The sequence below is a fragment of the Pithys albifrons genome, chromosome 3, assembly GCF_047495875.1.
Source record: "Pithys albifrons albifrons isolate INPA30051 chromosome 3, PitAlb_v1, whole genome shotgun sequence".
Classification (NCBI taxonomy): Eukaryota; Metazoa; Chordata; class Aves; order Passeriformes; family Thamnophilidae; genus Pithys; species Pithys albifrons.
The window spans coordinates 1572814-1596578 of record NC_092460.1 but is presented as its reverse complement, the minus strand read 5'-3'; the positions used below and the strand labels follow the sequence as shown (position 1 = coordinate 1596578).

The 23765-nt window shown below is 48.8% G+C and overlaps 1 protein-coding gene across 1 annotated transcript; it reads left to right on the top strand.

Moving 5' to 3' along the window:
- The first annotated feature begins 5687 nt into the window (after positions 1-5687).
- Positions 5688-23607, top strand: ARL8B (ARF like GTPase 8B). Its single transcript, XM_071550190.1, has 7 exons — positions 5688-6051; positions 15207-15287; positions 15876-15949; positions 16385-16478; positions 17080-17147; positions 17372-17442; positions 18786-23607. Exons 1-7 carry the CDS (start codon positions 5929-5931, stop codon positions 18833-18835), a joined length of 561 nt encoding a protein of 186 aa, XP_071406291.1. The 5' UTR covers positions 5688-5928; the 3' UTR covers positions 18836-23607.
- Positions 23608-23765: the final 158 nt, after the last annotated feature.

Sequence of the window (23765 nt, the reverse complement as noted above, 5' to 3'; positions counted from 1 at the left end):
TGCAGGAATCAGGGCCAGGTCTCCTTTGTGCCAGGCACAATCCCCCTCCCTGTCATAGGAATGGTGAGTGGGGCAAGGGCAGCACCTGGCCCCGTGGGTCAGGCTGGTCCTGGTGGCATGGCAGGGTATCACAGCTGGCAGAGAATCATGACTGTAACTAAACTGAAGTGCTCAGACAAAGCCAGTGCTTTGACACTGGGTTCAGAGGTGCTTCATAGCCCAGGTAGTGCCCAGGGGCCACGGCTGATGGGCATGAGGTGCAAAACACTTTGGTGGGACTGAAACAGTTGAGGTACCCAAATGGTGGGCACTGCTGTTTGTCAGGAGTGCTCTCTGGTTCTTGCCAAGCAGCTGGTGGGGGGAGCTCTCCTTCAAACCAGAGGCTGGAGAAAATGCCTCCCCTGGCCCATCACCTGGTCCCTGGTGGGTGGCTCATGCTCAGCCTAACCAAGTTGCCCTGAGAAGTCCCTGCTATGGATTTCCCTGCAGTGCTGCTCCATCTGACTCTGGTCACACAGGTGCCTGCACACGTGCCCAGGGCTCTGTGCTCCTCTTTCTGAGCCTTGCTAGGAGGCTGTTTGTGCTTAGGCTGGAAGAATGGGTTTGTTTCCTTTTGGATTTAAAACCTAAATTACAGAAAGGGTGAAATGTGGTGACTGAGCTGGCAAAGGCCCTGACTATGCAATAAATCTGCAAGCAAAGGCCTGGCTTTTGTGCAGGGGGCTCTGCAAGTGCCAAGGTCGCTGCTAATAAATCTGACTGGAGGACCAGGAGGAAATTTTTTTAAACTTACTGCAAAGAGCAGGCTCCTTTTTAACCACCTTTTTCCCCCCTGCTCCCTTCTGCTGATTCATGCTCCTGCTGCTTCGCCACTGGGAGACACCAGCATTCCTGAAGGTCATCACTTGCATGCAGCAGCTCACACTGCAGAGTGTTTGCCAGCATCTAGGAAATCGAAATGCTAAAGTGTCTGCCATCATTTATATTTTCCCTGGCAGTGACAGACAATCCAAAGCTTGCCAGCCGTGGAGCTGCCACGTTTCCAGGCTGCTCCACTGCTGGGAGGTAAAGGAGGCGCATGAAAGGTGATGCCTCCCGAAGAACCCGACACCAGGTCACCTCGGTGGCACGGGAGGAGGGTTTTCACCTGGCTTCACCTGCAGGCAGCATTCTTAGAGATATGGAAACCCAGGGTTCAAGCATGCCCCCCTCTGACTTACACCCAAACCGTTCTGTCCCCCTGTGATCCCGTGACCCTGGGAAATGAGATCCTTGTGCTCACGTCAGGAGTCACGCTGCTCCCTGGGGAAGCAGGGCTGGGCTGCCCCCACTGCCACCTCCCTCCCTTCTCTGCCTCTGCTCCCCACTGTGGGAAGGACTTGGTGCTGCCCTGGCCTGCAGGATAGAGGCAGGACTGTAGGGCAGGATAGCAGCGTGCAAACACCTCTGAGGAAAGAAGTTCTATTCTAGTTTTTGTGGCGTGTCTCCCTCTTAATGGCAAAAGGATATTCCTGGTGTAGCTCAAGCAGTAACAGCACAACAGACACATTTCTTTTTTTCAGGAAAGCGGCGAGGAAGACACAGTGAAATCTTTCCTTTGCTTCTTCAGGTTCTTTAGTGAGTATTTGTACTGTGGCAGTACCAAAAGTCCTGCCTAAAATGATGGGAGGACATTGTGTTACAGGCTGTGGCAGGTTTAGGAGCCATCACTTCTCTTTAGAAGTGACCACTGATCTTACCCTTTCCTTTACGAGTTTGTAAGAGGATGGCACAGATCTCACAGCCACTATCATCACCTTGGTTTCTGTTGGTAATATTGTAAGTGGGCCTTGGAAAAGAGAGCTGGAAACAGCCTCCAGCAAGGCTCCAGTTTGTCCTTACAGGTCCTCAGCTTCCCTAGATCCAAGAGCTTCTCCCTCACTTGAGAAGGAGCATCCTGACCTGGGAGTCATCCACAGTCTCTCTATTTTACAAATATCCAGCTCAATCCCTGAAAGAAAATCAGTGTCCAAGCAAACAAACACGACACGTGTGTTTGTCTCCTTAAAGCAACGGAACGTGAACAGGCAGGAAGGCACAAGCTCAGAGCATTATTGACACTCTTTTTTGGCTGTGGCTCCTGGCTGGGCAGCAGGGGAGGTGCCACACAGCGGGCGCCTGTAACTCATCAAATCAATTAGTTTCTTTGTCTGCAGCACCGAGCGGGAGGAGCTGGTCGTCAAAGGCAAATTAAAGGAACATCCAGTAAGATACCCTGTTCTGAGAGGAGCTGTCCTATTTCCTCGTACTAATGACAGACTCCGAAATCTGTGCACAGTTTAGCTCGTTATTAGAACTAATTGGTGCCAGGCATTCCATCCTCTCTGATAGGGCTAACCATGGGGATGAAATTTTCTGAGTTAATGAACCAGAGAATGGATTAAGAACTTTCAAAGTGCAGTTCATATCACAGCTTAATTGCAAGGAGTGTATCAGTTGGCTTTTTATGGATACAAAGGAAAGCCGTGGGTTGGGGTGGGAAAGCACTTGCACAGCCACCTTCCCTGCCACTGGGGAGCTGGGAATTTCACATTTCAGCGTGGCAGAGCCATGGCATTTGAAGGCAGCACCTTCCCAGAGTGCTGTCAGGCAGAGAGGAATGGCAGAGGGCTTTGTTCTGTGTGTGCAGCACTCGATATTCCTCCTGCATAAGGACCTGCAGGGAGAAACCAATTCATGCAGCTCTCCCAGGCCAGGGAGCTGTGAGGAGGATCCAGGGTGGATCCAGGCACTGTGGATCCTCCAGATGTGGATCCACATCCCCCAGACTATCATGGCCCACTGTGTGGCCCTGGTGGTTTTATGCCAATCCCACTCTGGTTGATTTTTACACTGTTCTGAAGAGTAGATTTGTGTCACCTGTTTCTCTGGCTCAGAGAAATACATTTTTTTCTGTGTGATTTAGAAATCTTCCTCTGGCAGCGATGGAGAAGGAGGACCCTTTGCAGATGTCCCAGACACAGCATGTGACCTTGGGAGGGGGTGCTTGGAGTGCTTGGCTGCCCCAAATTCACCAGCTGCAGGTGCTGCTGCTCTCCCTCCATCCTGGAGCACAAAGGCATCTGCCAGCTGCATACTGTGTATTTTAAAGATATAATGTATATTTAAAAGATATTATATTGTCTATTAATATGATAATATTATTTATTTTATCTTTAATATATATATTTTAAAATAAAATTTTTTATAAATGTTTAAAATATATATTTTAAAGGCTGCCCATGTTTGAACACAGTTCTTACACATGATTTTTGTTAGCCAGGGGCTAGGATAGCTAAGTTATAGCATTCATTGGGAAAAAAAAGCCTGTTAGGCTCAGCTGTCTCTGAGTTACACCTGGTGCTGTATTTGCTGCTCTTTGCAAATATGAGCAACACCAACCAACCCAAAATTCCCAGGTGCTGCTGCTGCTTCCTTGGGTGCTGTTCTGCACTGTTTGAGTGCTTGGCCCCTCTCTCTTCATTATTCAGCCTCCATAAAACTACTGTACCTTCTTTCCCTGCTCCCCTGGGAGCTGGGATGTCCATGGCCAGGTAGCCCAATCCATTCTTCATGCATTAATTTAGCTTTTTAATATTTGTAACATAATTGGAGAACCAGTGCAAAGCAATGGCTGCTTTCCAACCTATTGGCAACCAACAAATCCTGTTTAATTCCCATTCACAGCCCCCAATTTGAATCACAAAAGTTTTACTGCCACACCATGGAAAATCCTGAGGAAAAAGATGACACTTCAGGTGAATGGAAAATGTTGCCTTGGTATCCTGTAGCCTCCTTGTGATGTTTTTTCAGCCCCACCTTCATTCTCTCAGCTCGTGTCCCTCCTGCCCATCCTCTCTGTGCACAAGGCTCTGTGTAATTCCCAAAAACTGCAAAACTGGAGCTGCACAGTTTGTAAATTTGGGCTTCATTTGTCTGTGCACTAAAATAACCTCAGTTGGAGTGACCAGACCGACACAGTGGCAACATCCATGGCAAATCACCCAAAAAAAGGGTGCAAAATTCACAAATTCCTGGTAGGAATTTCTAGAGGAGGAAGTTCTGGAGAGCTGGATTTCTGGGAATAACCTGGAATAACGAGGTTAAGGGGGCTTTCCCCTCAGTTTTGGCAGTTCCATGAGCACACATGAAAGGGATCACATCCTGTATCAAACATAGAATGGCCAGCAAGCCCAGGGCAGTGACCCTTCCCTTGTACTCAGCACTGGGGAGGCCACACCTTGAGTGTTGTGTTCAGTTCTGGGCCCCTCAGTTGAGGAAAGAGATTGAGGGGCTGGAGCGGGGCCAGAGAAGAGCAACGAGGCTGGAGAAGGGACTGGAGGTGGCTCTGAGTGTCCTCTGAAACACCTCCAGGGACAGAGAATCCACCATGTCTTGATCCAACCTCACTGTGACAGAGTATCCAGGGTCAGAGAATCCACCATGTCTTGATCCAACCCTACTGTGACAGAGTATCCAGGGTCAGAGAATCCACCATGTCTTGATCCAACCCTACTGTGACAGAGTATCCAGGGTCAGAGAATCCACCATGTCTTGATCCAACCCCACTGTGATCACCAGCCCAGGGCACTCTGTGCCCTGGGCTGGTGATCACAGTGGGGTTGAATCAAGGGTTGGACTTGATGATCTCAGAGGTCTCTTCCAACCCAAGTGAGAAGAACAAAAAGGCTGGAGAAGGGACTGGAGCACAAGTGCTGTGGGGAGAGGCTGAGGGAGCTGGGGGTGTTCAGCCTGGAGAAGAGGAGGCTCAGAGGTGACCTCAGCACTGTCTGGAACTCCCTGAAGGGAAGTTCTGGCCAGGTGGGGGTTGGTCTCTTCTCCCAGGCACTCAGCAATAGGACAAGGGGGCATGATGGGCTCAAGCTCTGCCAGGGGAAATTGAAGTTGGAGAGCAGAAAAAAATTCTTTACAGAGAGAGTGCTCAGGCATTGGAATGGGCTGCCCAGAGAGGGGGTGGATTCCCCATCCCTGGAGGTTTTTAACCTGAGCTTGGCTGTGGCACTGAATGCCATGATCTGGTAAAGGGACTGGAGTTGGACCAAGGGTTGGACTCGATGATCTCAGAGGGCTTTTCTAACCCAATCCATTCTATGATTCTGTGATTTTACAGATGTGGCACTGAGTGAGAATCCACCACATCTTGATCCAACCCCACTGTGATCACCAGCCCAGGGCACTCAGTGCCCTGGGCTGGTGATCACAGTGGGGTTGGATCAAGGGTTGGACTTGATGATCTCTGTGGTCTTTTCCAACCCAATCCATTCTGTGATTCCCAGTCTGTGCTGTTCATGTTGTGCTGTGTCAGAGGAACCCTCCTCAGAGCAGAGACACCTCAGACAGGAGAACTGAGACCAGTGTGAGCCTTCCCCGTCTGTGACATCCCCAACCTCTGGGGTGCTGTTTGCTCTGCAGATGGTGGCCATTCCAGGAGGGGTGTTCACCATGGGCACCCAGAAGCCTGAGATCCTTCAGGATGGGGAGGGCCCTGCCAGGAGAGTCCACGTTGGGAGTTTCTACATGGACCAGTATGAGGTCAGCAATTAACAGTTCCAGAGGTTAATTAAGACACGCCCCCCCCCCCCCCCCGCCCCGGTCCTCCCGGTGCCGCCGCCGGCCGGCAGGGGGCGCTGCGGCGCGGGGCGGGGCGGGCCCGGCCGGTCACGTGACGCGGCGGGGGCAGCCGGGCGAGCACAGCGCGGGTGTCCCGGCCCGGCACGGCCCGGACCGGAGCGGTACAGCCCGGCATAGCCCGGCCCTGCACGGCACAGCCCCGACCGGCACCGCCCCGGCCCGCCGGAGCCATCGCCCGGCCCATCCCGCAGCGCCCCGGCCCATCCCGCAGCGCCCCCGGCCCGGCCCGCAGCGCCCCGGCCCGCCCGCCCCGCCACGATGCTGGCGCTGCTGTCGCGGCTGCTGGACTGGTTCCGCTCGCTCTTCTGGAAGGAGGAGATGGAGCTGACGTTGGTGGGGCTGCAGTACTCGGGCAAGACCACCTTCGTGAACGTCATCGCGGTGAGCGGGCGGGAGAGGGGCCCAGCCCGGCCTGGCCGCGGGGACAGCGCCTGTGGCCTGTGTGTGTCCCGCGTGTGTGTTGTGTGTGCCCTGTATGTGTGTCCTCCCTGTGTCCCGTGTATGCCCCGTGTGTGTGTTGTGTGTGCCCTGTATGTGTGTCCCGTGTGTGTGTGGGGTGTGTGTGTATGTCCCCCGTGTGTGTGTGTGTGTGTGTGTGTGTGCCCTGTATGTGTGTCCTCCCTGTGTCCCGTGTGTGTGTCCCCCGTGTGTGTTGTGTGTGCCCTGTATGTGTGTGTGTTGTGTGTGCCCTGTATGTGTGTGTGTTGTGTGTGCCCTGTATGTGTGTCCCGCGTGTGTGTCCCCCGTGTGTGTTGTGTCCCCCCCGTGTGTGTTGTGTGTGCCCTGTATGTGTGTCCTCCCTGTGCCCCGTGTATGCCCCGTGTGTGTGTTGTGTGTGCCCTGTATGTGTGTCCCGCGTGTGTCCCCCCCGTGTGTGTTGTGTCCCCCCCGTGTGTGTTGTGTCCCCCCCGTGTGTGTTGTGTGTGCCCTGTATGTGTGTCCTCCCTGTGTCCCGTGTGTGTGTCCCGTGTGTGTGCCCTGTATGTGTGTCTTCCCTGTGTCCCGTGTGTGTGCCCTGTGTGTGTGTCCTCCCTGTGTCCCGTGTGTGTGCCCTGTATGTGTGTCCTCCCTGTGTCCCGTGTGTGTGCCCTGTATGTGTGTCCTCCCTGTGTCCCGTGTGTGTGCCCTGTATGTGTGTCCTCCCTGTGCCCCGTGTATGCCCCGTGTGTGTGTTGTGTGTGCCCTGTATGTGTGTCCTCCCTGTGCCCCGTGTATGCCCCGTGTGTGTTGTGTGTGCCCTGTATGTGTGTCCTCCCTGTGCCCCGTGTATGCCCCGTGTGTGTGCCCTGTATGTGTGTCCTCCCTACATCCCGTGTATGTCCCGTGTGTGTGTGTCCTGTATGTGCCCTCTGTGTGCTCCACGACCCTCCGTGTGCCGAGGGGACCCGCGGGGACACGGCTCACACCCTGGGCCCGGCTGGTCTGGGCTGGGCTTAGAACATCGGGTGTCTCCGCTGCTTCCTGGCTCTGTTTCAGTGGCCCTGAATGGTTTGACGCGTCCCCCACTCGCGGGTCTCCTCTCCGATGTTTGGTTGTGCTGTTTGCTGTAGTCCTTCTCAAATAATCTCCTCTCTCTGAAGGTGCAGCGTCCTTAAGAAGTGCAACTTTAAGCTAGAGCAGCACCGGGCTGTACTGGGGCCTGGTGATGTGCCTGGAGCAGCTGAAGGAGGGTGTGGGACTCCTACACCAAGGTTTTCCATTATTGAAGGAGATAAAGGGTAGCTTTGCCTAAATGGCTTATTTAGCTCCATCAGTGTCCTGCTGTGTGGATGTATGGGATGGAAAACATTCCAGGACACAAGCTGGAGTTTGGGAGCCCCTCTAGGGAGACTGAAATGGGAATCCTGGGTGATTTTTGGGTTTCCAGGGAGCATGAGGACCTGAGTCCAGAGCACCCAGAATGAGAGCTGGAGGCTTCACTCTTAGGGTGAGCAAACCTTCAGCTTGTCTTTCAGGTTTTTTTGAGGCTGTCTCTTTAACACTATGGAATATTTGTGGGAATCTGTTTATTTAAGTGTCAGGTGAATGAATTACTGAGCAGGAAAAGGACTTCCATTCCCTTGCATTATATATTATCCTTGTACACTGACAGACACCCTGGTAAAATGTAACCAAAGTCTCCTGTAGCTCAGGTGGGAGCACTTGGTGGGCTCCTTGATGATCATGGGGAATGGCTCTGCCCCCACAAAAGGTAACTTTTCTCTACCTAAAATTTTCCTGTGAAAGTTGCTGGGCTAACCCAAGGGTGCCAGAAGCCTTTTGTTTCACACACTGCCACTACCTCTGGGTTTGCATTTCTCAATATGGAACTCTGAAATAGTTGAACAGCCTCAGTCTGTGGCTGCTGAGCTGGCACTGCTTGGGGTTCCTGCAACGTGGGGCTCTGAGGTTACTCTGCAGGTTTTGTGTCCTCTGGAGTCTTCATGGTGATGGTACTTGACAAAGAGCTGCTTTGCCTCTGTGTAGTACCAGCAGCTCAGGGAGTTACCTGTTAAACTCTGCACAGTGGAGGAGTTCAGAACTGTAGTAGCTGCACATCAGTTTAGTCTCTAAGTTGTCTCAAGTGGTAAAAGTTTTCCTAAGTAAAGCTGACACCAGTTTCCAGCTTCCCTTGCTGGGTTTGAGTCTTGCAAGGTTTCAGCCACATGTTGGGATCACACCCAGACTTTTATCTGAGAGTCACTCAAGGAGCCTTGCAAAACCCAGTGCAAGAGGGAAGTTGTGTGTGCTGACACAGCCTGGTAGTTGGGTTGGTTTGGTTTGGAAGCAGCAACTCACATTTCTAAAGTTTTTAATTAGGAAATCTATGAACTGTTTACAAAAAAAAAACAGAGAGAGGGGGCTTGCTCGGGTTTTTATTACTGGTTTTAAAAAAATAATAGCATAAGCCTCAGTCATTAGTGCTTTTTGGAGAAGTACTGCAGTCCATGGCACACACAAAGAACTTGGTAGTTTCTTCCCTGCATTTGGGAATGAGCACTGGAAAAGAGTAACTGCTCTCTGCAGGCCAGTTATTGGTTTGCCTGGATGAGGCTGTTGGGATTCCTTGAAACTAAAATGAAAGGAATGACACAGCAAGATGTCCTATAGGAGAGCTCTAAACCTGGATTGCACACCAGGAGCCTGGTATGGCTTACAAGGTTGTGTTCTGTCCAACAAAGGGCTGTTACCAGTATCAGCAACAGGGAGTTTAATCCAATATAAATCTCTAATGTAATTTCTGCCCATCAAGTCAGGCTTTTGGAACTAGAGGGAAACTCAACCAATTGTACAGGAAGCTTGATACAGGGCCTGACTGCTGCTGGAGTGGGAGGGCCATGAGAAGCAGACAGGCCAGTTCTAGAATAATTGTCTGGGTTGGTCGTAGTGGGTTTGGGCCACCTTTACTCCTCCAGTGTAAACAAGCACTTGGTTTGTAATCAGACCAAACAAGGGCCTGGAGTGATAGGACAATGGGGATGACTTTGAACTGAGAGATGGGGGGTGAAATCAGATATTAGGGACAAATTCTTCCCAGTAAGGGAGGTGAGGCCCTGGCACAGGGTGCCCAGAGCAGCTGCCCGTCCCTGGAAGTGTCCAAGGCCAGGTTGAAGCTTGGACCTGGTGTAGTGAAGGTGTCCCTGGCAGGAGGGTTGAACTAGATGGGTCTGGAATGTCCCTTCCAACCTGAACCATTCTGGGATCAGTTTGACTGGAAGGTTTAAAACCTGACCTTAGCAGTGAAATCTTGTTATAGCTGGATGTGGCTAATGCAGCTTCTGCTTTGCTGAGGCTCTGCATTAGTCACTGTCTCTAATTAGATATTAAGCCTCAGTTTTCCATGTGTGTGAGTAAACTTGCTCACAAGGGAGGATATCATTTCTTCCTGCTCCTAATTTCCCTAATGGGGATGGCCTGTGGCTCTTGCTCAGAGTTGCTGCCTGTCACCTGGGGTCGCCTCTGGGACTGTGGGCTCCTTATCTGAGTGCTGGAAATGCCCATGATTTATGGGGGCTGTTTGCATCTGTGCAGCTCGTGGCTGTGCCAGGCTCTCCCTCCCAGGCTGGCTGTGGAGCTGGGAGTGCTGGCCATGCTGGGGGGGAGGCACAGAGGGGACCAGCCCCTCCTCAGCCTCTGACACAAGAAAGAAGCCTCAGTCCAGAAAACTGACTCTGCTGCCAGGCCCCAGGCAGCCCTGCTGGTGGGTAATGGGGCACTTCAGAAAGGGTATTTCATGGAAGAGTGGCATATCCTGATTTGTTTTAGAAGTTTTGCTTGAAGCCTGGTAGGTTGATCTCAATCCAGGTGTTTGGCACTGGAAGACTGAGGCTCCTTAGTCTGATCCTCCAATACAATTGTCAGGTTTAAGGGCTAAACTCAACCTGTTTGTGGTGACAAGGTCCCTTTTTAGGATTTATGTCAGAGCCTGAATTAGTGTGGTTTGTTTTTTTTTAACTTTAGGATATCCAACAAGCCTTGGAATGAGGCCTTGGTTTCTAGAGAGAGGTAATTCTGGACCACCTCTCAACAAAAGGTTCCTTTGGCCACTTGAGAGCTGTGACTTCCCTCTGGCCTCATGACTGTTATAAGTAACTTTGACTTGAAGAAGCCACACTGGCAAAGTGTGGAAAAAGATTGTTCTAGAGAGTTCCACTGCTGTTCTAATACCTTCTGGAACACCCATGTGGACCATAAATCCTGTGTGTTGTCACTTCATACACGCAGCAACTGAGGGAGAGGAGTGATACATTTTCAAGTGTTGTGTTTCCTAATGGCAGAAGTCTCTTGAAATGCATTGCATCACTTAATTAGCTAATAAAGCTACCAGGAGGTGACTCATGCTCTGTCTTTGAGGTCCTGCTTGCTGTACCCCAGGTGGGCTGAACAGGTGACTGAAATTGGAGTCTGCTTTCCCATAGTGGTCCTGGGTTCCTGCAGAGCACTCTGTAAGAAATGGAAGAGCTCTAAGTAGTAACACCTGGATCAAGATGCTTTTGTGACTGTCAGAGACGTGATATGAGCCCTGGCATGACTGACTTCTAGAGAGAAATATGTCTTTTTTGTGGTAGTTACATGATAAGTGGTTTATGTCCTTTTAAATATTCCTTGGAAGGGTTGGGGAAATAAAAATGCCTTTTCTTGTCGGGTACTGCTGTTTTGCTTTCTGCAGCAACCATTCATGAAGTGCTGGTGCAAAGCCTTGCAGGGGACTGTGAGATCACAGAGACTGAAGCTTCCTGAGTTCAGAGTTGTGAATGTGATTAGGAGTAGCTGGAACAAGTATTTCCAGAAGGAAACTGGACTCCAGGTATTTGATTTGTCCCTCTGTGATGCACTACTTGGTTGAGGCCATGAGTGTTGCAGAGGAGGTTCAGTGTAGGGGTAGCTTCATAAAATGCTAACCACACTGTTTGTTAAATTATTTTTTAAAGAAGAAATTTCTGAGAGATCCAGCCTTTTTTCTTGGTGTTAAAAGAGAGAAATTCAGGGATGAACAGCAGGGTTTAACGTAATGTGCTGGTTCAGGTGGATTGGGAGTGTCCTGGCTGGAATCCATCCGTATTCCACTGGTGTTTTCTCCTACTTGGTTAAGCTTGTTTGTGATCTCTCCTAGCTGGATGCAAAATAGTATGGGTAAAGATTAAAAAATCATTGCAGTGTTGTAACAAAGCCTATATGAAGCAATTGGTCCTATAACAGTAATTAATCATGGCAGCTTTATGAGATGCAAACTAAAGGCTGCCCTGACCTTTTCTGATGATGGAAAGAATGTCCTTGCACAGGCTGTGGAATCACAAACAAGCTGCTTGGGGGGCTTGGTGCTGACAGTGTGGGAAGAGGTGTCCAAGGCCAGCCTGGACAGGGCTTGGAGCAACCTGGTCGAGTGGAAGGTGTCCCTGCCCGTGGCAGGGGTGGGACAAGGTGGTTTTAGAGGTTCCTTCCAACCCAAACCACTCTGTCATTCTGTAGCTCTCTGGAAGTTGAGTCTTAGGGCTATGGAGAGACAGAGGAAGTAGAGTGTGGTTTTGTTTGGTTTGGGGTTTTTGTCTCAAGATACCTGGAAATGGTAGGTTTATTAAGCAGCTTGTTATAACATTAACAAAGTATCAAAGAAGACTAAACTTGCATGCCTTTTACACTGTGCTAGAATGTCAGGTGAGGGCCAGTTAAAGGCTTGCCCCAGGTTTTCCTCTGGGAAATGAGCTGTCCCTGCAGCTGGCACAGTGCTACAGTGTGGGAGAGTTAGTGCTGGTGCTGGATACATGGTCAGCTGAACCCACACTGGCAGATCGAGTACAGTGCAGGGGCTTAGTTCAGTCTGGAAGCAGTTTTGCTGCTCTCAGTAATCCTTGTGTAACAGAGGTAGACAAGGATTACAGGTAAATGAGTTGATATTGCACAAAAATCGTGTGTTCAGGTTCTCCAGGAGCTTTGAATATCAAAAAGGGAGCATCTCTTCAACCAGGAGGCTCAAGGACCATCAGTCCTGTGGGCTCCTCGTGCATGTGGCCTCTGAAATTTGGTCTGTTTAGTCTCCCTGTTCCCTGTCTCCCACACAGGGCTGGAGTTAAGTTTGTTTGCTGACCTTCAGTTTGTGTTTGCTCTGTATGGGCTGCGTGGCCTCAGAGCTTGGGCTTCATTCACAGTCACTCTTGGGACATGGGGCTGCTCCTCAGGAGCCCTGCAGGGAGTGCAGGGCCTGCCTGGTGGGGGGGACACAAGTGCTGGAAAGGAGACAGGGCTGGGTTTGCCAGCAAGTGGCCTTGCTGAGAGTTTGGGCAATGCTGCTGAGTGTGACCACAGCCAAGGGCTTTCTGAGCAGGAACTGAAAATACTGCTGGGCACATCAGATGTGTTTTAAAGCTGGTGCCTGTTTTGGAAGGAGAAAGCATCATATTGTGATAGGGCTGAGTAATCTGTTCTAGGAGGGAAGTGATCCAAGCAGACCTGCCTCCTAAGAAAGGCATATTCCTCTTGTTCTGCTGTGTGAGTAGCTTTTGCATCTGAATACTCCAAGTTGCAGCTGAATTCCTGGCTTTTTTCCTCTGTAGAGGTAGTAAACAAAAGCTCCCTAAATTCTGGGTTTGGAGAACTGTGTCTGGGCCAAGGCAGCTGAATCCAGAAGCAGAATCCATCAAAGGAGATCACTGCCTGCTTGCTAAATCCTCTCCAGGAATTTTAACCAATCTGTGACCTGTCTGAAAAGAGCAGGTGACTGACTGCCAGTGGCTTTCTTAGGGTGCACTGCCTGTGAGCAGAGGAACACCCACACGTGGGAGGAAGGCCTTTCAGATGGAGACCTGAGCTGATCAGTAAGTGCATGTCAGCACTGGGTTGTCCCTCTGCAGAGCAGAGAACAGACACTGAAACTCAGGTGGAACCGAGGACTCTGCAGTGGAGGTTTAAAGCAAGTCAGAGCAAGTCTGGGGATGTGCAGCGTGGGCTGAGAGTACTTGGGAGGGAATAGAAGGTGCTGCAGCTTTCCTGAGGATTCTGTAAGAGCCTCTTAGTGGTGGGTCATGGGAATTCCTTCAACATTACATGAAACACATGGCAAACGAGGTGCTGCTCCAATCTGAAGGAATTTGTGTCCTAAAAGAGCAGTGAGAGAACATGAAGTGGACACTGAGCACGCAGTGATTGGTGGGATGGCTGGTACAAGTGCAGAGCTGCAGTGGAGGGAGGGCTGTGAACTCCTCAGACAGGCTGTGGGACAGGCCTGTGTGTCAGGGCTCTTTGCACTGTCCACAGCTTGATGATGGTCATGATAAGAGTGTTCATGGGTAAGAATCAGGGAGAAGGCCACAAGGCAGTACCCCAGTGGGAATCTGTTCCGAAACACCAACCAGGAAGGAGAGGCACCAAAATACTCCTTAAGCAGCTGGGAGAAGTCTCACAAGTGCCCTGTTCTTGAAGGGCACTTAAACTTCCCAGATATCTGCTGGAAATGCAACACAGCGGAGAGGAAACAGTCTAGGAGATTCCTGGAGTTCTGTTGATAGGAACAGCTCTCTAGTGAAGACTCTGGAAGTATCTGAGTGGGAATAGCTGGCAACATATGGGGTAATATGCAGCAGCACAGAGATGGAGGTTCAGGGAGTGCTTGGGAGATGCTCAGATAGGAGCTGTGGGTGCGGGGTGTGACTGTGGAGGCTGGAATGTGGAGGCAGGAATGCAGTGGGGCTTGAGCAACCACAGCAAGTGACCCTTCAGAGGGAAGATTGGCTCCAGGAGCCAAACTGAGCTGCATCAGCCATGAGGCACAGCCAGCCCTCAACTGCTGAGCTGCACATGAGTGGAGTGGATGGCTCAGACACGGAGATTTGGGGCAGGAATAGGAGCTGATGGACTGGCACCCAGCTGGGCACCACCTTGCTGAGTTAGAAGTTTAGAGTGGATTCTGCAGCAGTGCTGCAGGAGGCTGATCCAAGCTCCTCTGTGCAGCCCTGGTCCTGCTGGCCACATTGATCTGGTACAAACCAGGACCTACTGGCCTTGTTGGCCTCCTGGTCAGGCTTGGTTGGTACTTCCAGCTTGTGGCAGTCAGGCCCTAACCCTGGGGGTGTGATGTTTGAACCTGGGGTGGCCTCTCTGTGCAACATCAGGGAGAGACACAGACCCTGCTGTGATATCAAACCCTAATTAAATAACTGAAGGCTTTTGGATCAGCCCTACTTTCCCCAAATCTGGTTGACTGACTGGTTTTATTACACATAATGGATGTAGTCAGCTTCATAATGGCCACTGTGGCTGATTCACCTTGTGCCAAGCAGCCCAGGGAGCAGGGGGAGAAATCTGCTGTTGATAACACTTGTTATGGCTCCTGGATTGGCTGCAGGAGAGGGCTGGGAACTTGGCTCTCCAGCTGCTACAGAGAAAAGTGTAACAGACAGTAAAACATCTGCCACTGGGGAACCTCTCTAATGCAATGCTGGTTGCAGCAGTTCTGCTGTCAGAGCTTGGGGTGATGCTGAGTGTCTGGTGGAAACAGGCTCAGATGCTCTCCAGTTGCATTCCATTGCCTCTCCCAGTGCTGAACAGGTTGGACACTTCAGCCTGGCAGGAAGCTGATCCATCAGGTCCTTCCACTTTGCAGCCTCCTAACACTCCTCAGGGAGTTACCCCATACCTGTGGGTTGGAGGCTTCCTCCAGTGAGTGATTTATTGCTGTAAATGCTGTCCATGGAATAGCTTGCATCAGAGGAGATCTTCTGGATATTTCTAGCTCCCAGGTAACTGGGAGATCCTGACATGTAGACCTTGGCTCCAGCAGAAGTAGGTGAATGGCTCTTTTCCTGTCCCTGTCCTGGCTGTCCATCTGTCAAGCTGTGCAAAGCACTTCCCCCAGGTGACTTTGCTCCCTGACTGCCCCAAGGCTTGAAAAATTATTTCAGTGCTTGTAAGAAATGACTGACTTCAGTACACATGGATATAATACCTTGGACCTCTTGGCTTCAGTTGGAAGGCAAATGGTTTGAAAAAAGCTTGTGATATTTTACTGTGTAAACCAGCTGTGTCAGACAATCACTAAATTTAACTTTATTTTTTCTTTCCAGTCAGGTCAGTTCAGTGAAGATATGATTCCTACCGTGGGCTTCAACATGAGGAAGGTTACAAAGGGTAATGTTACAATAAAGGTACGTTGCCACTGTTGTCTTCAGCTTCTAGTTTAATATGTGCACACTTGCTCTGTTTTGCTTCCAGCCTTGGGACAAATATAGAAAACTGAAGAGGCTCAGCTAAATCTGTCAAGTAGCTTAAGAAGACATTTATGTTTATTTATGGAGTTTCTTAAATGAGAATCTGTGTGTGATTTCCAGGTTCATGGACTAGTTAAAGCAATCTTGTGATAAGGCTGTCTGGCTTTAATCTGAGTGTTTAGGGCCCAGAGATGCTGCTTTTGTACTCATCAGTATTGCTTAATGGAAGGTTTACATCAAAAGCAAAGTTTTAAGTCAATCCATCCTGTTTTCTTGTCTACCCCAGTGTGTATCCTTGGAGCACAGTGTGTTCTTGCATCTGGTGTGAGGTGCTCTGGTTTGCAGCCCCTGCTGGGGGGTGTGAGCTCTGAGCAGCTGTACAAGGGAGTAGTTCTGGTTTAACATGGGAGGGGTCCAGCAGCTGGTTAAGGAGAAAGGACAAACTGGGGTTTGGTTTCTTGCCTTCTCCCTGCCTGGCACGTTTGAACACAGTGCGTGGCTCACTTGTGTCTGCCCTTCCTGCAGATCTGGGATATCGGGGGGCAGCCGCGGTTCCGGAGCATGTGGGAGCGATACTGCAGAGGAGTCAATGCCATCGTGTAAGTGCCTCCCCGGCTCCTGCTCCCCTCCAGAGGTGCTGCCCTGCTCTGTGGGCCTCCTGGCAGTGCAGGCTTCACTCTCTAGTCCTCCCTGCAATTCTGAAACAGTGCTGCACCCAGACTGACCTGTTTGACCCCTGAGTTCAGGGCTCAGGGTGGGTTATGTTTCTGTCTTTCTGATCTGGAGTACTAACTCCTCCCTGTCTGAACTGGGTGGGAGTGCTCTCTAACTCAAAGGATCTTCCTTCTACTCCAGTCTTAGAGATTCTTTTTTTTAAGAACTAAATTCTTTTCTCAGAAGCCCTAGCTTTGTTTAAAGCCTTGTTGAGCGTGCTCAAAACTGGCAGTGTAAAAGAAAGACTGAAATAAAAAAAGTGTAAAAGAGAGACTGAAGTAGCTCAGTCTCACTGACCTAACCTGAAATTCTCTTTAAAGCTACATGGTAGATGCTGCAGATCGTGAAAAAATAGAAGCCTCTCGAAATGAGCTGCACAACCTTCTAGATAAGCCACAGCTACAAGGAATCCCTGTAAGTTATATCAGCTTGAACAGTATTAAGTGTTTGAGGAATGTGCACAACTTTAGCAACTCTGAAGTCTGCCCTGAACTCTTCATTGTAAGGGCCAACCTTACTGGTCAGTGTAGGCACGAACAATACCTGCCCCCAGTGCCTGAACTCAAATTGTTCACCTCAATCTTTCAGTGATCTGATTTTGTTCAGTGCCCACAAAACAAAACACAGAAAATGGAAACAGTGGTTAAGAGGATTCCACAGTATGGGTTGGTGCTCCTGTCTGAAGGTTAACCAGAGTGTAACACAGAAATGTAGGACAGGTTTGGGGAATCTCAGGTGAAGGTCTGCTGGGATTGTTCTCACATCAGCTGGTGTGTTTTTGTGCTTGCTCTTTGCACAGAACAGTTTGTACCCCCTCTTGCCCTGTCAATAGGTTAGTCTGCCTTCTTGGTCTGGTTTAATAGTGAACATATCATTGTATTACATTTAATTTCAGGCAAGTGCAGACTGTGAGACTCCTGTAAAGTGTGTTGGTTTGGTGGGTTTAGTTCACATTTTTGTCTATTATTTGGTTTTTTTAAGCAAAGCTGCAACCATCTCCTTCTCTGTGTTTCAGGTTCTAGTACTTGGAAATAAGAGAGACCTTCCTAATGCTTTGGATGAGAAACAGCTAATTGAAAAGATGTAAGTCTAACCCTTCCAAAGGACTTACTGAACTCAATAACTTCATGTACACAGGGTTGGTATTAATCAGAGAGCTTGCACTTAAAAGCAGAAAACCCAGCAAGAGGAGGTAACAGCATTGTACAGAAAGAAGTTATGTGGAGGAGGTGAAGGGGAGCATTTAGATTCTCAGTAACAATCCCTGTGTAAGAGAAGTTCATGCTGAAATATTCTCTCTTTCTTAGGAACCTCGCTGCTATTCAGGACAGAGAAATCTGCTGCTACTCAATTTCTTGCAAAGAGAAAGATAATATAGGTAACTATTAACCCAAAATGCTTAACATGAAGAGCCATCAGAGGATGGTTTGGGGGTTCCTGGCTTCAGGAAATCAAAGAACAATGTGTGAGTGCACTGGGTAAATTCAGCAGGACTCCTGGTGGCAGTGAGGAAGCCTGACTGGTGTGGAAGTTGTAGGGTTGTAGTTACCCAAGTGTATGTCAGTCCCTGTGAAATGTGTTCCTTTCTTTGGTTAGTTTGCAGGAAATAGCTGACCAGGCTCACTGTTAGGTTGGCCTAAGTGATTTTACACTTTATCAGGTGCTCTCACCTCTGCCTCACTTGGGAGGAAAGCGAGTACTGGCAGTGAGTTTTTCCTCAAGTCATTCCCTTGAAATAATCACCTTCCCTCCTGTCTTATCAGAGCATTTGTGCTGTGGCATCTGCTCAGCACTGCTCCCTGCAGCCAAACAGTGCATCTGTCTGGCACTGACATCAAATGCTTTAGAACTTCTGGGATTCAAAGGCAGAAACCACGTACTGGGTGAGAGCTGGTTCTTGGCAGTAGTTTTGTGAGTAAACTGAGTGAAAACAACATTTAACAGCACTTGCCATCCCTCTCCTGATGCCCCCTGTGGCTGCCATGGGGTTAACACTGGAGCACTGCCAGGCTAACAGGAGTTTGCTGGTGAGGAAACTTGAGGGAGATGCTCCCAGGAGAAGCTCCACAGGATACCAGGACTGCTTTATATTATGGATTCAGCTTCTTTCTGGGGAGAATGAATAGCCTGTGGAACAATTTTGGCTTCTCTTCCAAGAAGCCTCTGTCACCATCAATTAAAGGTTCAGACATGATGGATAGAAGCAGATACTCCCTTCTGTGATATCCCACACACAGTTCAGCACAGCTGAGCATCACTGGGGCTCTGGGGAAGGAGCTGCTGGGAGCATCAGGCTGGGGTGGTGCCAGTGGCTTTCCCTCCCCAGGAGACCCCCTTTCAGGCATGGAGGGGCTTGATGCCTCACACCCACAGGGCTAAATTAACTTGGCACTCATCAGCTGAGGAGCTGCAGACTGGCTAAATAGAGCAGTGCTGATCTAAAATGAGTTATTGGAGCCATACTGAAGTGTCAGAGTAAGGGATGTCTTTTCCCTGGTGGTGTAGATGACTGAGGAGCCAGGATTGATTTCTGGGGCAGTGACTATTTGTTACTTAAAGAATGCTGAGCAGCTGCAGGACCAGACAACAGACAGCAAGCATTCCAAAAAATCATTGTTGATCTGCCTTGGACCATCCTCTAGAGAAAGACTTGGATGCTCCTATACCAAAGCCATGCCAGTTATACAGACACCTGAACACTTCTCTTCTCTCTCTCTGTAGATATCACTCTTCAGTGGCTTATTCAGCATTCAAAATCTAGAAGAAGCTGAAGTCTTCCTGGAATCTCCAGTACCAGTTGGCCATAATCTCAATTGTCCACTTCCCTCCATAATGAGATACTACCCCAAAATCCTGTATCAAGAATCTGCCTTTTCACGGTTCATTTCTCATGTGCACTGCTGAAGACTTGTATTCCTATTCTGTCACAAAACAACTAGAGTTGTCATGATAAAGTCAGCACAAATATTTATTTTACAACCATCTGTGGTGGGAGGGTTGGGGGGGGGCTTTTTAAAAGAATATCTCTACCATGTTAACTATGATGGTACACTCTGTTCTGGTTTTTCAGGGCCAGGTTTTTATATGATTTTCAGCAAGTGTTTTATTTCTAGTGTTTAGTGGCTTGAAGATGCTGATGCTTGCCAGCATTAAGGTTCTGTAAGATGCCACATACAGTAGTTAGAAAACATTGAAGCGTGAGTTGTGGGATGCTGATCTGTCTCACAAATGCATGTGATGTGTGTGTGTAAGCAGAGGAGTGGAAACTGTTTGCAGAGGGGAGCACAAGGCATAGATCAGCATCACTAGTCTACAGCTGAGATCCTGTCACTTGAAAAACAAAACTGATGGTGAATTAGGAAAGAGTCATCTTTTAAAATCGTTCTGTTGCTTCTGTTTCACATTTGTGTGGGGGATGGGAATGGACTTGTTCTGTCTAACTTTCAAAAATTGGAGTATTCCAGCATGAAAACAAATTGCTAGGAACATGAGGCTTTGTTCAAATACATTCTTCTATCTCCAGATACTCGTGGTCTCTGTCTGAACCCAGAACATGCGTTGTGAGCAGCTGCATGACACCCAAATTACTGATGCTCTTGTATCGAGGTGGTTGTTGACCTTTAGCACAATCTGTGTAATTGTGTAGTGTCTCTCCTGCTCATGGAATGGCTGGGCACAGTTTCACCTGGTGCTATGGAATACCTGGGCTATTGTGACAACTCTAGACCTGCCTGCTTTTCGATGTAACCATGTGCAAAGCCTGTAAGATGCAAGAGGAAATATCCTACTGTGTCAAAGCACAAGAGAGCCAATGATCCTGTTTCTTGACTAGCTCCTGCAGCTTAGGGAAGTGTGTATAAACTCCAGATTGTAATGTTTCTGTAGCTTTCCTTTCTCAATGACTTCAGCCTATTTAAAGGGACAGACTTGTTAAGACTGGTTTGTTCATACAGCAGTGTCAGTGTAGCTTTCCTCCTGTGTGCAAGTCCATGGTGCACCTGCTCGTGTTGCCTCACACTGTGTGTGATTCCTCACCTCAATGTGGTTTGCATCCCGTGGGAGTCCTGGGTTGGGAACACCTCTAGTCCCTGTCAGCTGTGACAAGGCAGTTTTAATGCAGCCTGCCATGGCCTTACAGTCTGCACCACCTCTGGCACTGTTGCACAGACACTACAAGCTGCCTGCGTTCAGTCTGAAGTTGCATTTTAACTTTTTGTCCCCGTTCAGTTCTCTGAAGCATGAAATCAATAAGTCATACTCTGGTGCTGTAGAGGAGAGGGTAAATTAACTTGCTACTGTAGTCCCGAGTTCCTTGGGAACTGCTACAGTTACTTTTATTTAGCAAACTTGCTTGTGCCTAAAATAAGGAACCTAAACTAGAATGTGTGAATCGTTGTGGGGGACCAGGTCACTGTTTAGTTAACTGGCCTATAGCTGAACTTGATGTGTTTGGTGTTTATATACTTCACTGCTTTCAGCGTTTATGGCATCCAAACACTACCAATTGTTAACCTGTGCATTACTCTCTGCATGTGAACAACTTATCCAATTACTGAACTTTGTAAATACGTGAACTTTTTTATTTAGGTGGATGCATATGTTGGTTTACTGCTCTTCAGCTTTATTCAATAAACTTATGTTTTGAGGGTTGTATTGACACTTAACTGACTGCCTTGAGTTGATGTGGCTGAACTCATGGAAATACACGATGGGATGTGTCTCCTTTCCCAGAGATGACAGTGGGGGAAGAAGGATTGGTAAATGCCTGAGCTGATTCAGCATCTGTGGTTCAGCTGTTCCAGTGAAATGCTGATAAAACTACCTTGGAGGCCTGGGGCTTGCTCAGCTTACCTGAGCAAGCTGAGACAGTCAGTCTCAGGAGAACTCAGTGCTTTTTTTGTTTATGAAAAGCACTGGGCAGCTGAAGGGTCTGAAGTAGGGAGCAGCCTTCTGGAGCTCAGAGAGAAATGCATGTGTCTGCAAGCTTGTTTCTTGTCAAGCCTAGAGTAGAACCTTCCCTTCTCTAGCACAAGTGTCAGATCTGGCAGTGCCTGATCATTCACTGCCAATTAAAGCCAAAAGATTCTTGTCTCGGTGGGAAGTGAGGCTTTTGTTCAGTGAGATCTTGGACAAAACCTTTGCTGTGATTGTAATCTGGTTTCATTGACTGTTCTTCCCAAAGGCTTTTGTTGCATTAATGTCTCTTAGGTCACTGGTAATTTATAGGACTGTATGTCATCATCTTCCAATTAATGGTAACAAATTGGATGTCTTGTTTCAGGGCTTTCCTCTGCTAAGCTTCCAAACTTGCTGAGCTGTAACAGGTTAGTTTTTAGACCTGAGTGCAGGATTTTAAGCATTCTTCACGTGTAACTCAGCTGGTGGGAAGGACTGGTGAAGTGTTGTGTAAAAGATGATGTGTGTATTTCTTTGGGAGTTTCCTGCATCCCAAACCAGCTCCCTGGAGTTCGTAGTCAAAGCAAATTGTCTCTAGACACAAACCTGAGAACAGTATTAGTGCACTGAGCTTTGTTACCCTGCTTGGTTTGATACCAATCACTTCAGGAACTCAGCTGTGGTAGGAACTGGCCAAGAGCCCTTTGCTTGACGTGGTATTTCAGTAACAGTTTCTACTTCTGTATGTAAAGAGAGAGAACCAGGGGGGGCACCTGTGATGGGTGTGCTCTAAAATTACTAAAATTACTTCACAAAACATGCCAGGTGGGTTTCACAGCTGTTCTTGTACTCCCACATGCCCTTGGTTCCTCACCTGGCCTCAAAGTGGCTGTTTGATCCATGCAGAGGATGGCACTGGTCCTGTTTCAGGGCTTGATTAACTCCCAACTACCTTCCCTTTGAAGCAGAAGGGAAGTGCAGTGAGTCCTGGCAGAGAAGTGAGGCTGTTCTCAACACCCTCAGCCTTGCACTGAAAAACTGCTCCCTCATCTGGCACAGTTGTGGCCAAGGTTAAACCTTGTCTGTTCTAACCAAGGTGGGAGCCCAGGACAGGCATTGGCAGTGGTGTCTGCTGAATTTGGATGCTACAGCTGAGTTCTAGAAATCTAATCTCATGATGGTTACTTGTCTCAGGCTCTGTAATGAGCCTGGCTGGTAAAAAGAGCCTGATTAAATTTCCCTTTCTCTCAACAGAAGTTGCTTTTGAGGGGGGATGCATTTTAGTAAGACAAGCTGCTGTGCTTGACATCAGCAGCCATATCTGACACTCCTCTCACGTGGGCCTTGGCTGTTGGCATGGGCAGAGTTGCAGATCTTGTGAAAAGGCAAATATTGAGCCAGAGAGAGCTTTAGGTGTTGAATATACAGAAGTTAGACAGCAGTCCTGCCTTGGTGATCCCTGGTGTGCTGGCATTTTGTGGTGTCCTGGTTTAAAACAGCCATCCCCTTCTCAGTCCTTGGTGGTGGGTTTGCCCAGTGCAAGTGCTCCTGGAGCAGCAGTGATTGGATCAGGAGTGTTTGTGTTTGCACCCTCAGCTCCAGGCTGTGTCAAAGGTTTCCTTGGGGTGTTCCTGCCCTCTCAGCTCTGTGTGGATGGTGGTTTCTGGAAGTGCAATTCCAGAGCAGGGAATTCTCCTCATCCCCCAAGTACAGCTGAGGGTCAGGGAGCTGCACAGAGCACTTCTGGCAACAGGAATGATGCCCAAATGTGGAGCTGTTTCACAATCCACAGAACTAATAGTCTGTTTTCTCAATGATTTGTTTTCTCTTTGCATCTTGATGGGAACAGGATGGAGGGATGGTCCTTTTTGGATGCTGACATATCAAACTGCATAATCTTCACTTTCTGGTAGAAGAAAGGCCAAAGAAAATGCCTTAAACAGTCTCTCTGTTTAGTAGAGGAATGTTGTGCAGGGATCTGTAATAACCTGAAGTATGGCTTAGCTGGATTATCAAGCTTTTGGCTTTCCTGAGGTTTCCTTTTGTCGTTGCTGTGGCTGTGCAGTGGCATGTCCTGGTTTGCTTTGTGCTTCCTCAGCATGCCCAGCACTGCTCCCCACTGCCCTCCCCTGCACTGACCCTGACCAGAGTGTGGATGCAAAAAGGGGTGTGAATCAGGCTGGTTCATCTGTGATTCTGAGGTGACATGGCCAGCAAAGCTGTGAATGGTGTTAAAGGAGAGGTAAGGTGTGAGTGCCTGACAGGCCCTCTGGGCCTTTATCCCAAAAAGGGAGTGTAGAATGACCTGTCTCACTCGACCATGACCCTTCAGTGAGTGCTCTGCTGCTCTAGGGCTGCAGATGCTGGATGGTGAGGTGTGTTGTGGTGAAATGTTGGGGTTTCCTCTTGCATGTCACTCAAGTGACAAACACGGAATGGCACTTGGGGCAGGTTTGCACATACTCTCTAAAAGGAGAAGGGAAATACTTGATGTTTTTATCTCCCTCACAGTGGAAGGTGGGTAAGTAGACCTTTGTGCCAGGATTAGTGCCTTTTAATTACGACATGACAGGTTTTATTCTGTTAAAGGCAACATCTATCATTGTGATAATTTTGAAGTGCTTCAATAAAGTGTTGTTGAAAACCATTTTTTTGCATATTTATCTGTAGTAGGATAGCTGCTTTTATTGGAAATATGTGAGAAGCCTCATTAGCTACTTGTGGGATACTTTTGGTGGCTCTAACTGTGTAACTTCAGCTGGAGGTGTGACCATAAGCCTTGTGGGGAGGACTTTGAGAGGTCAG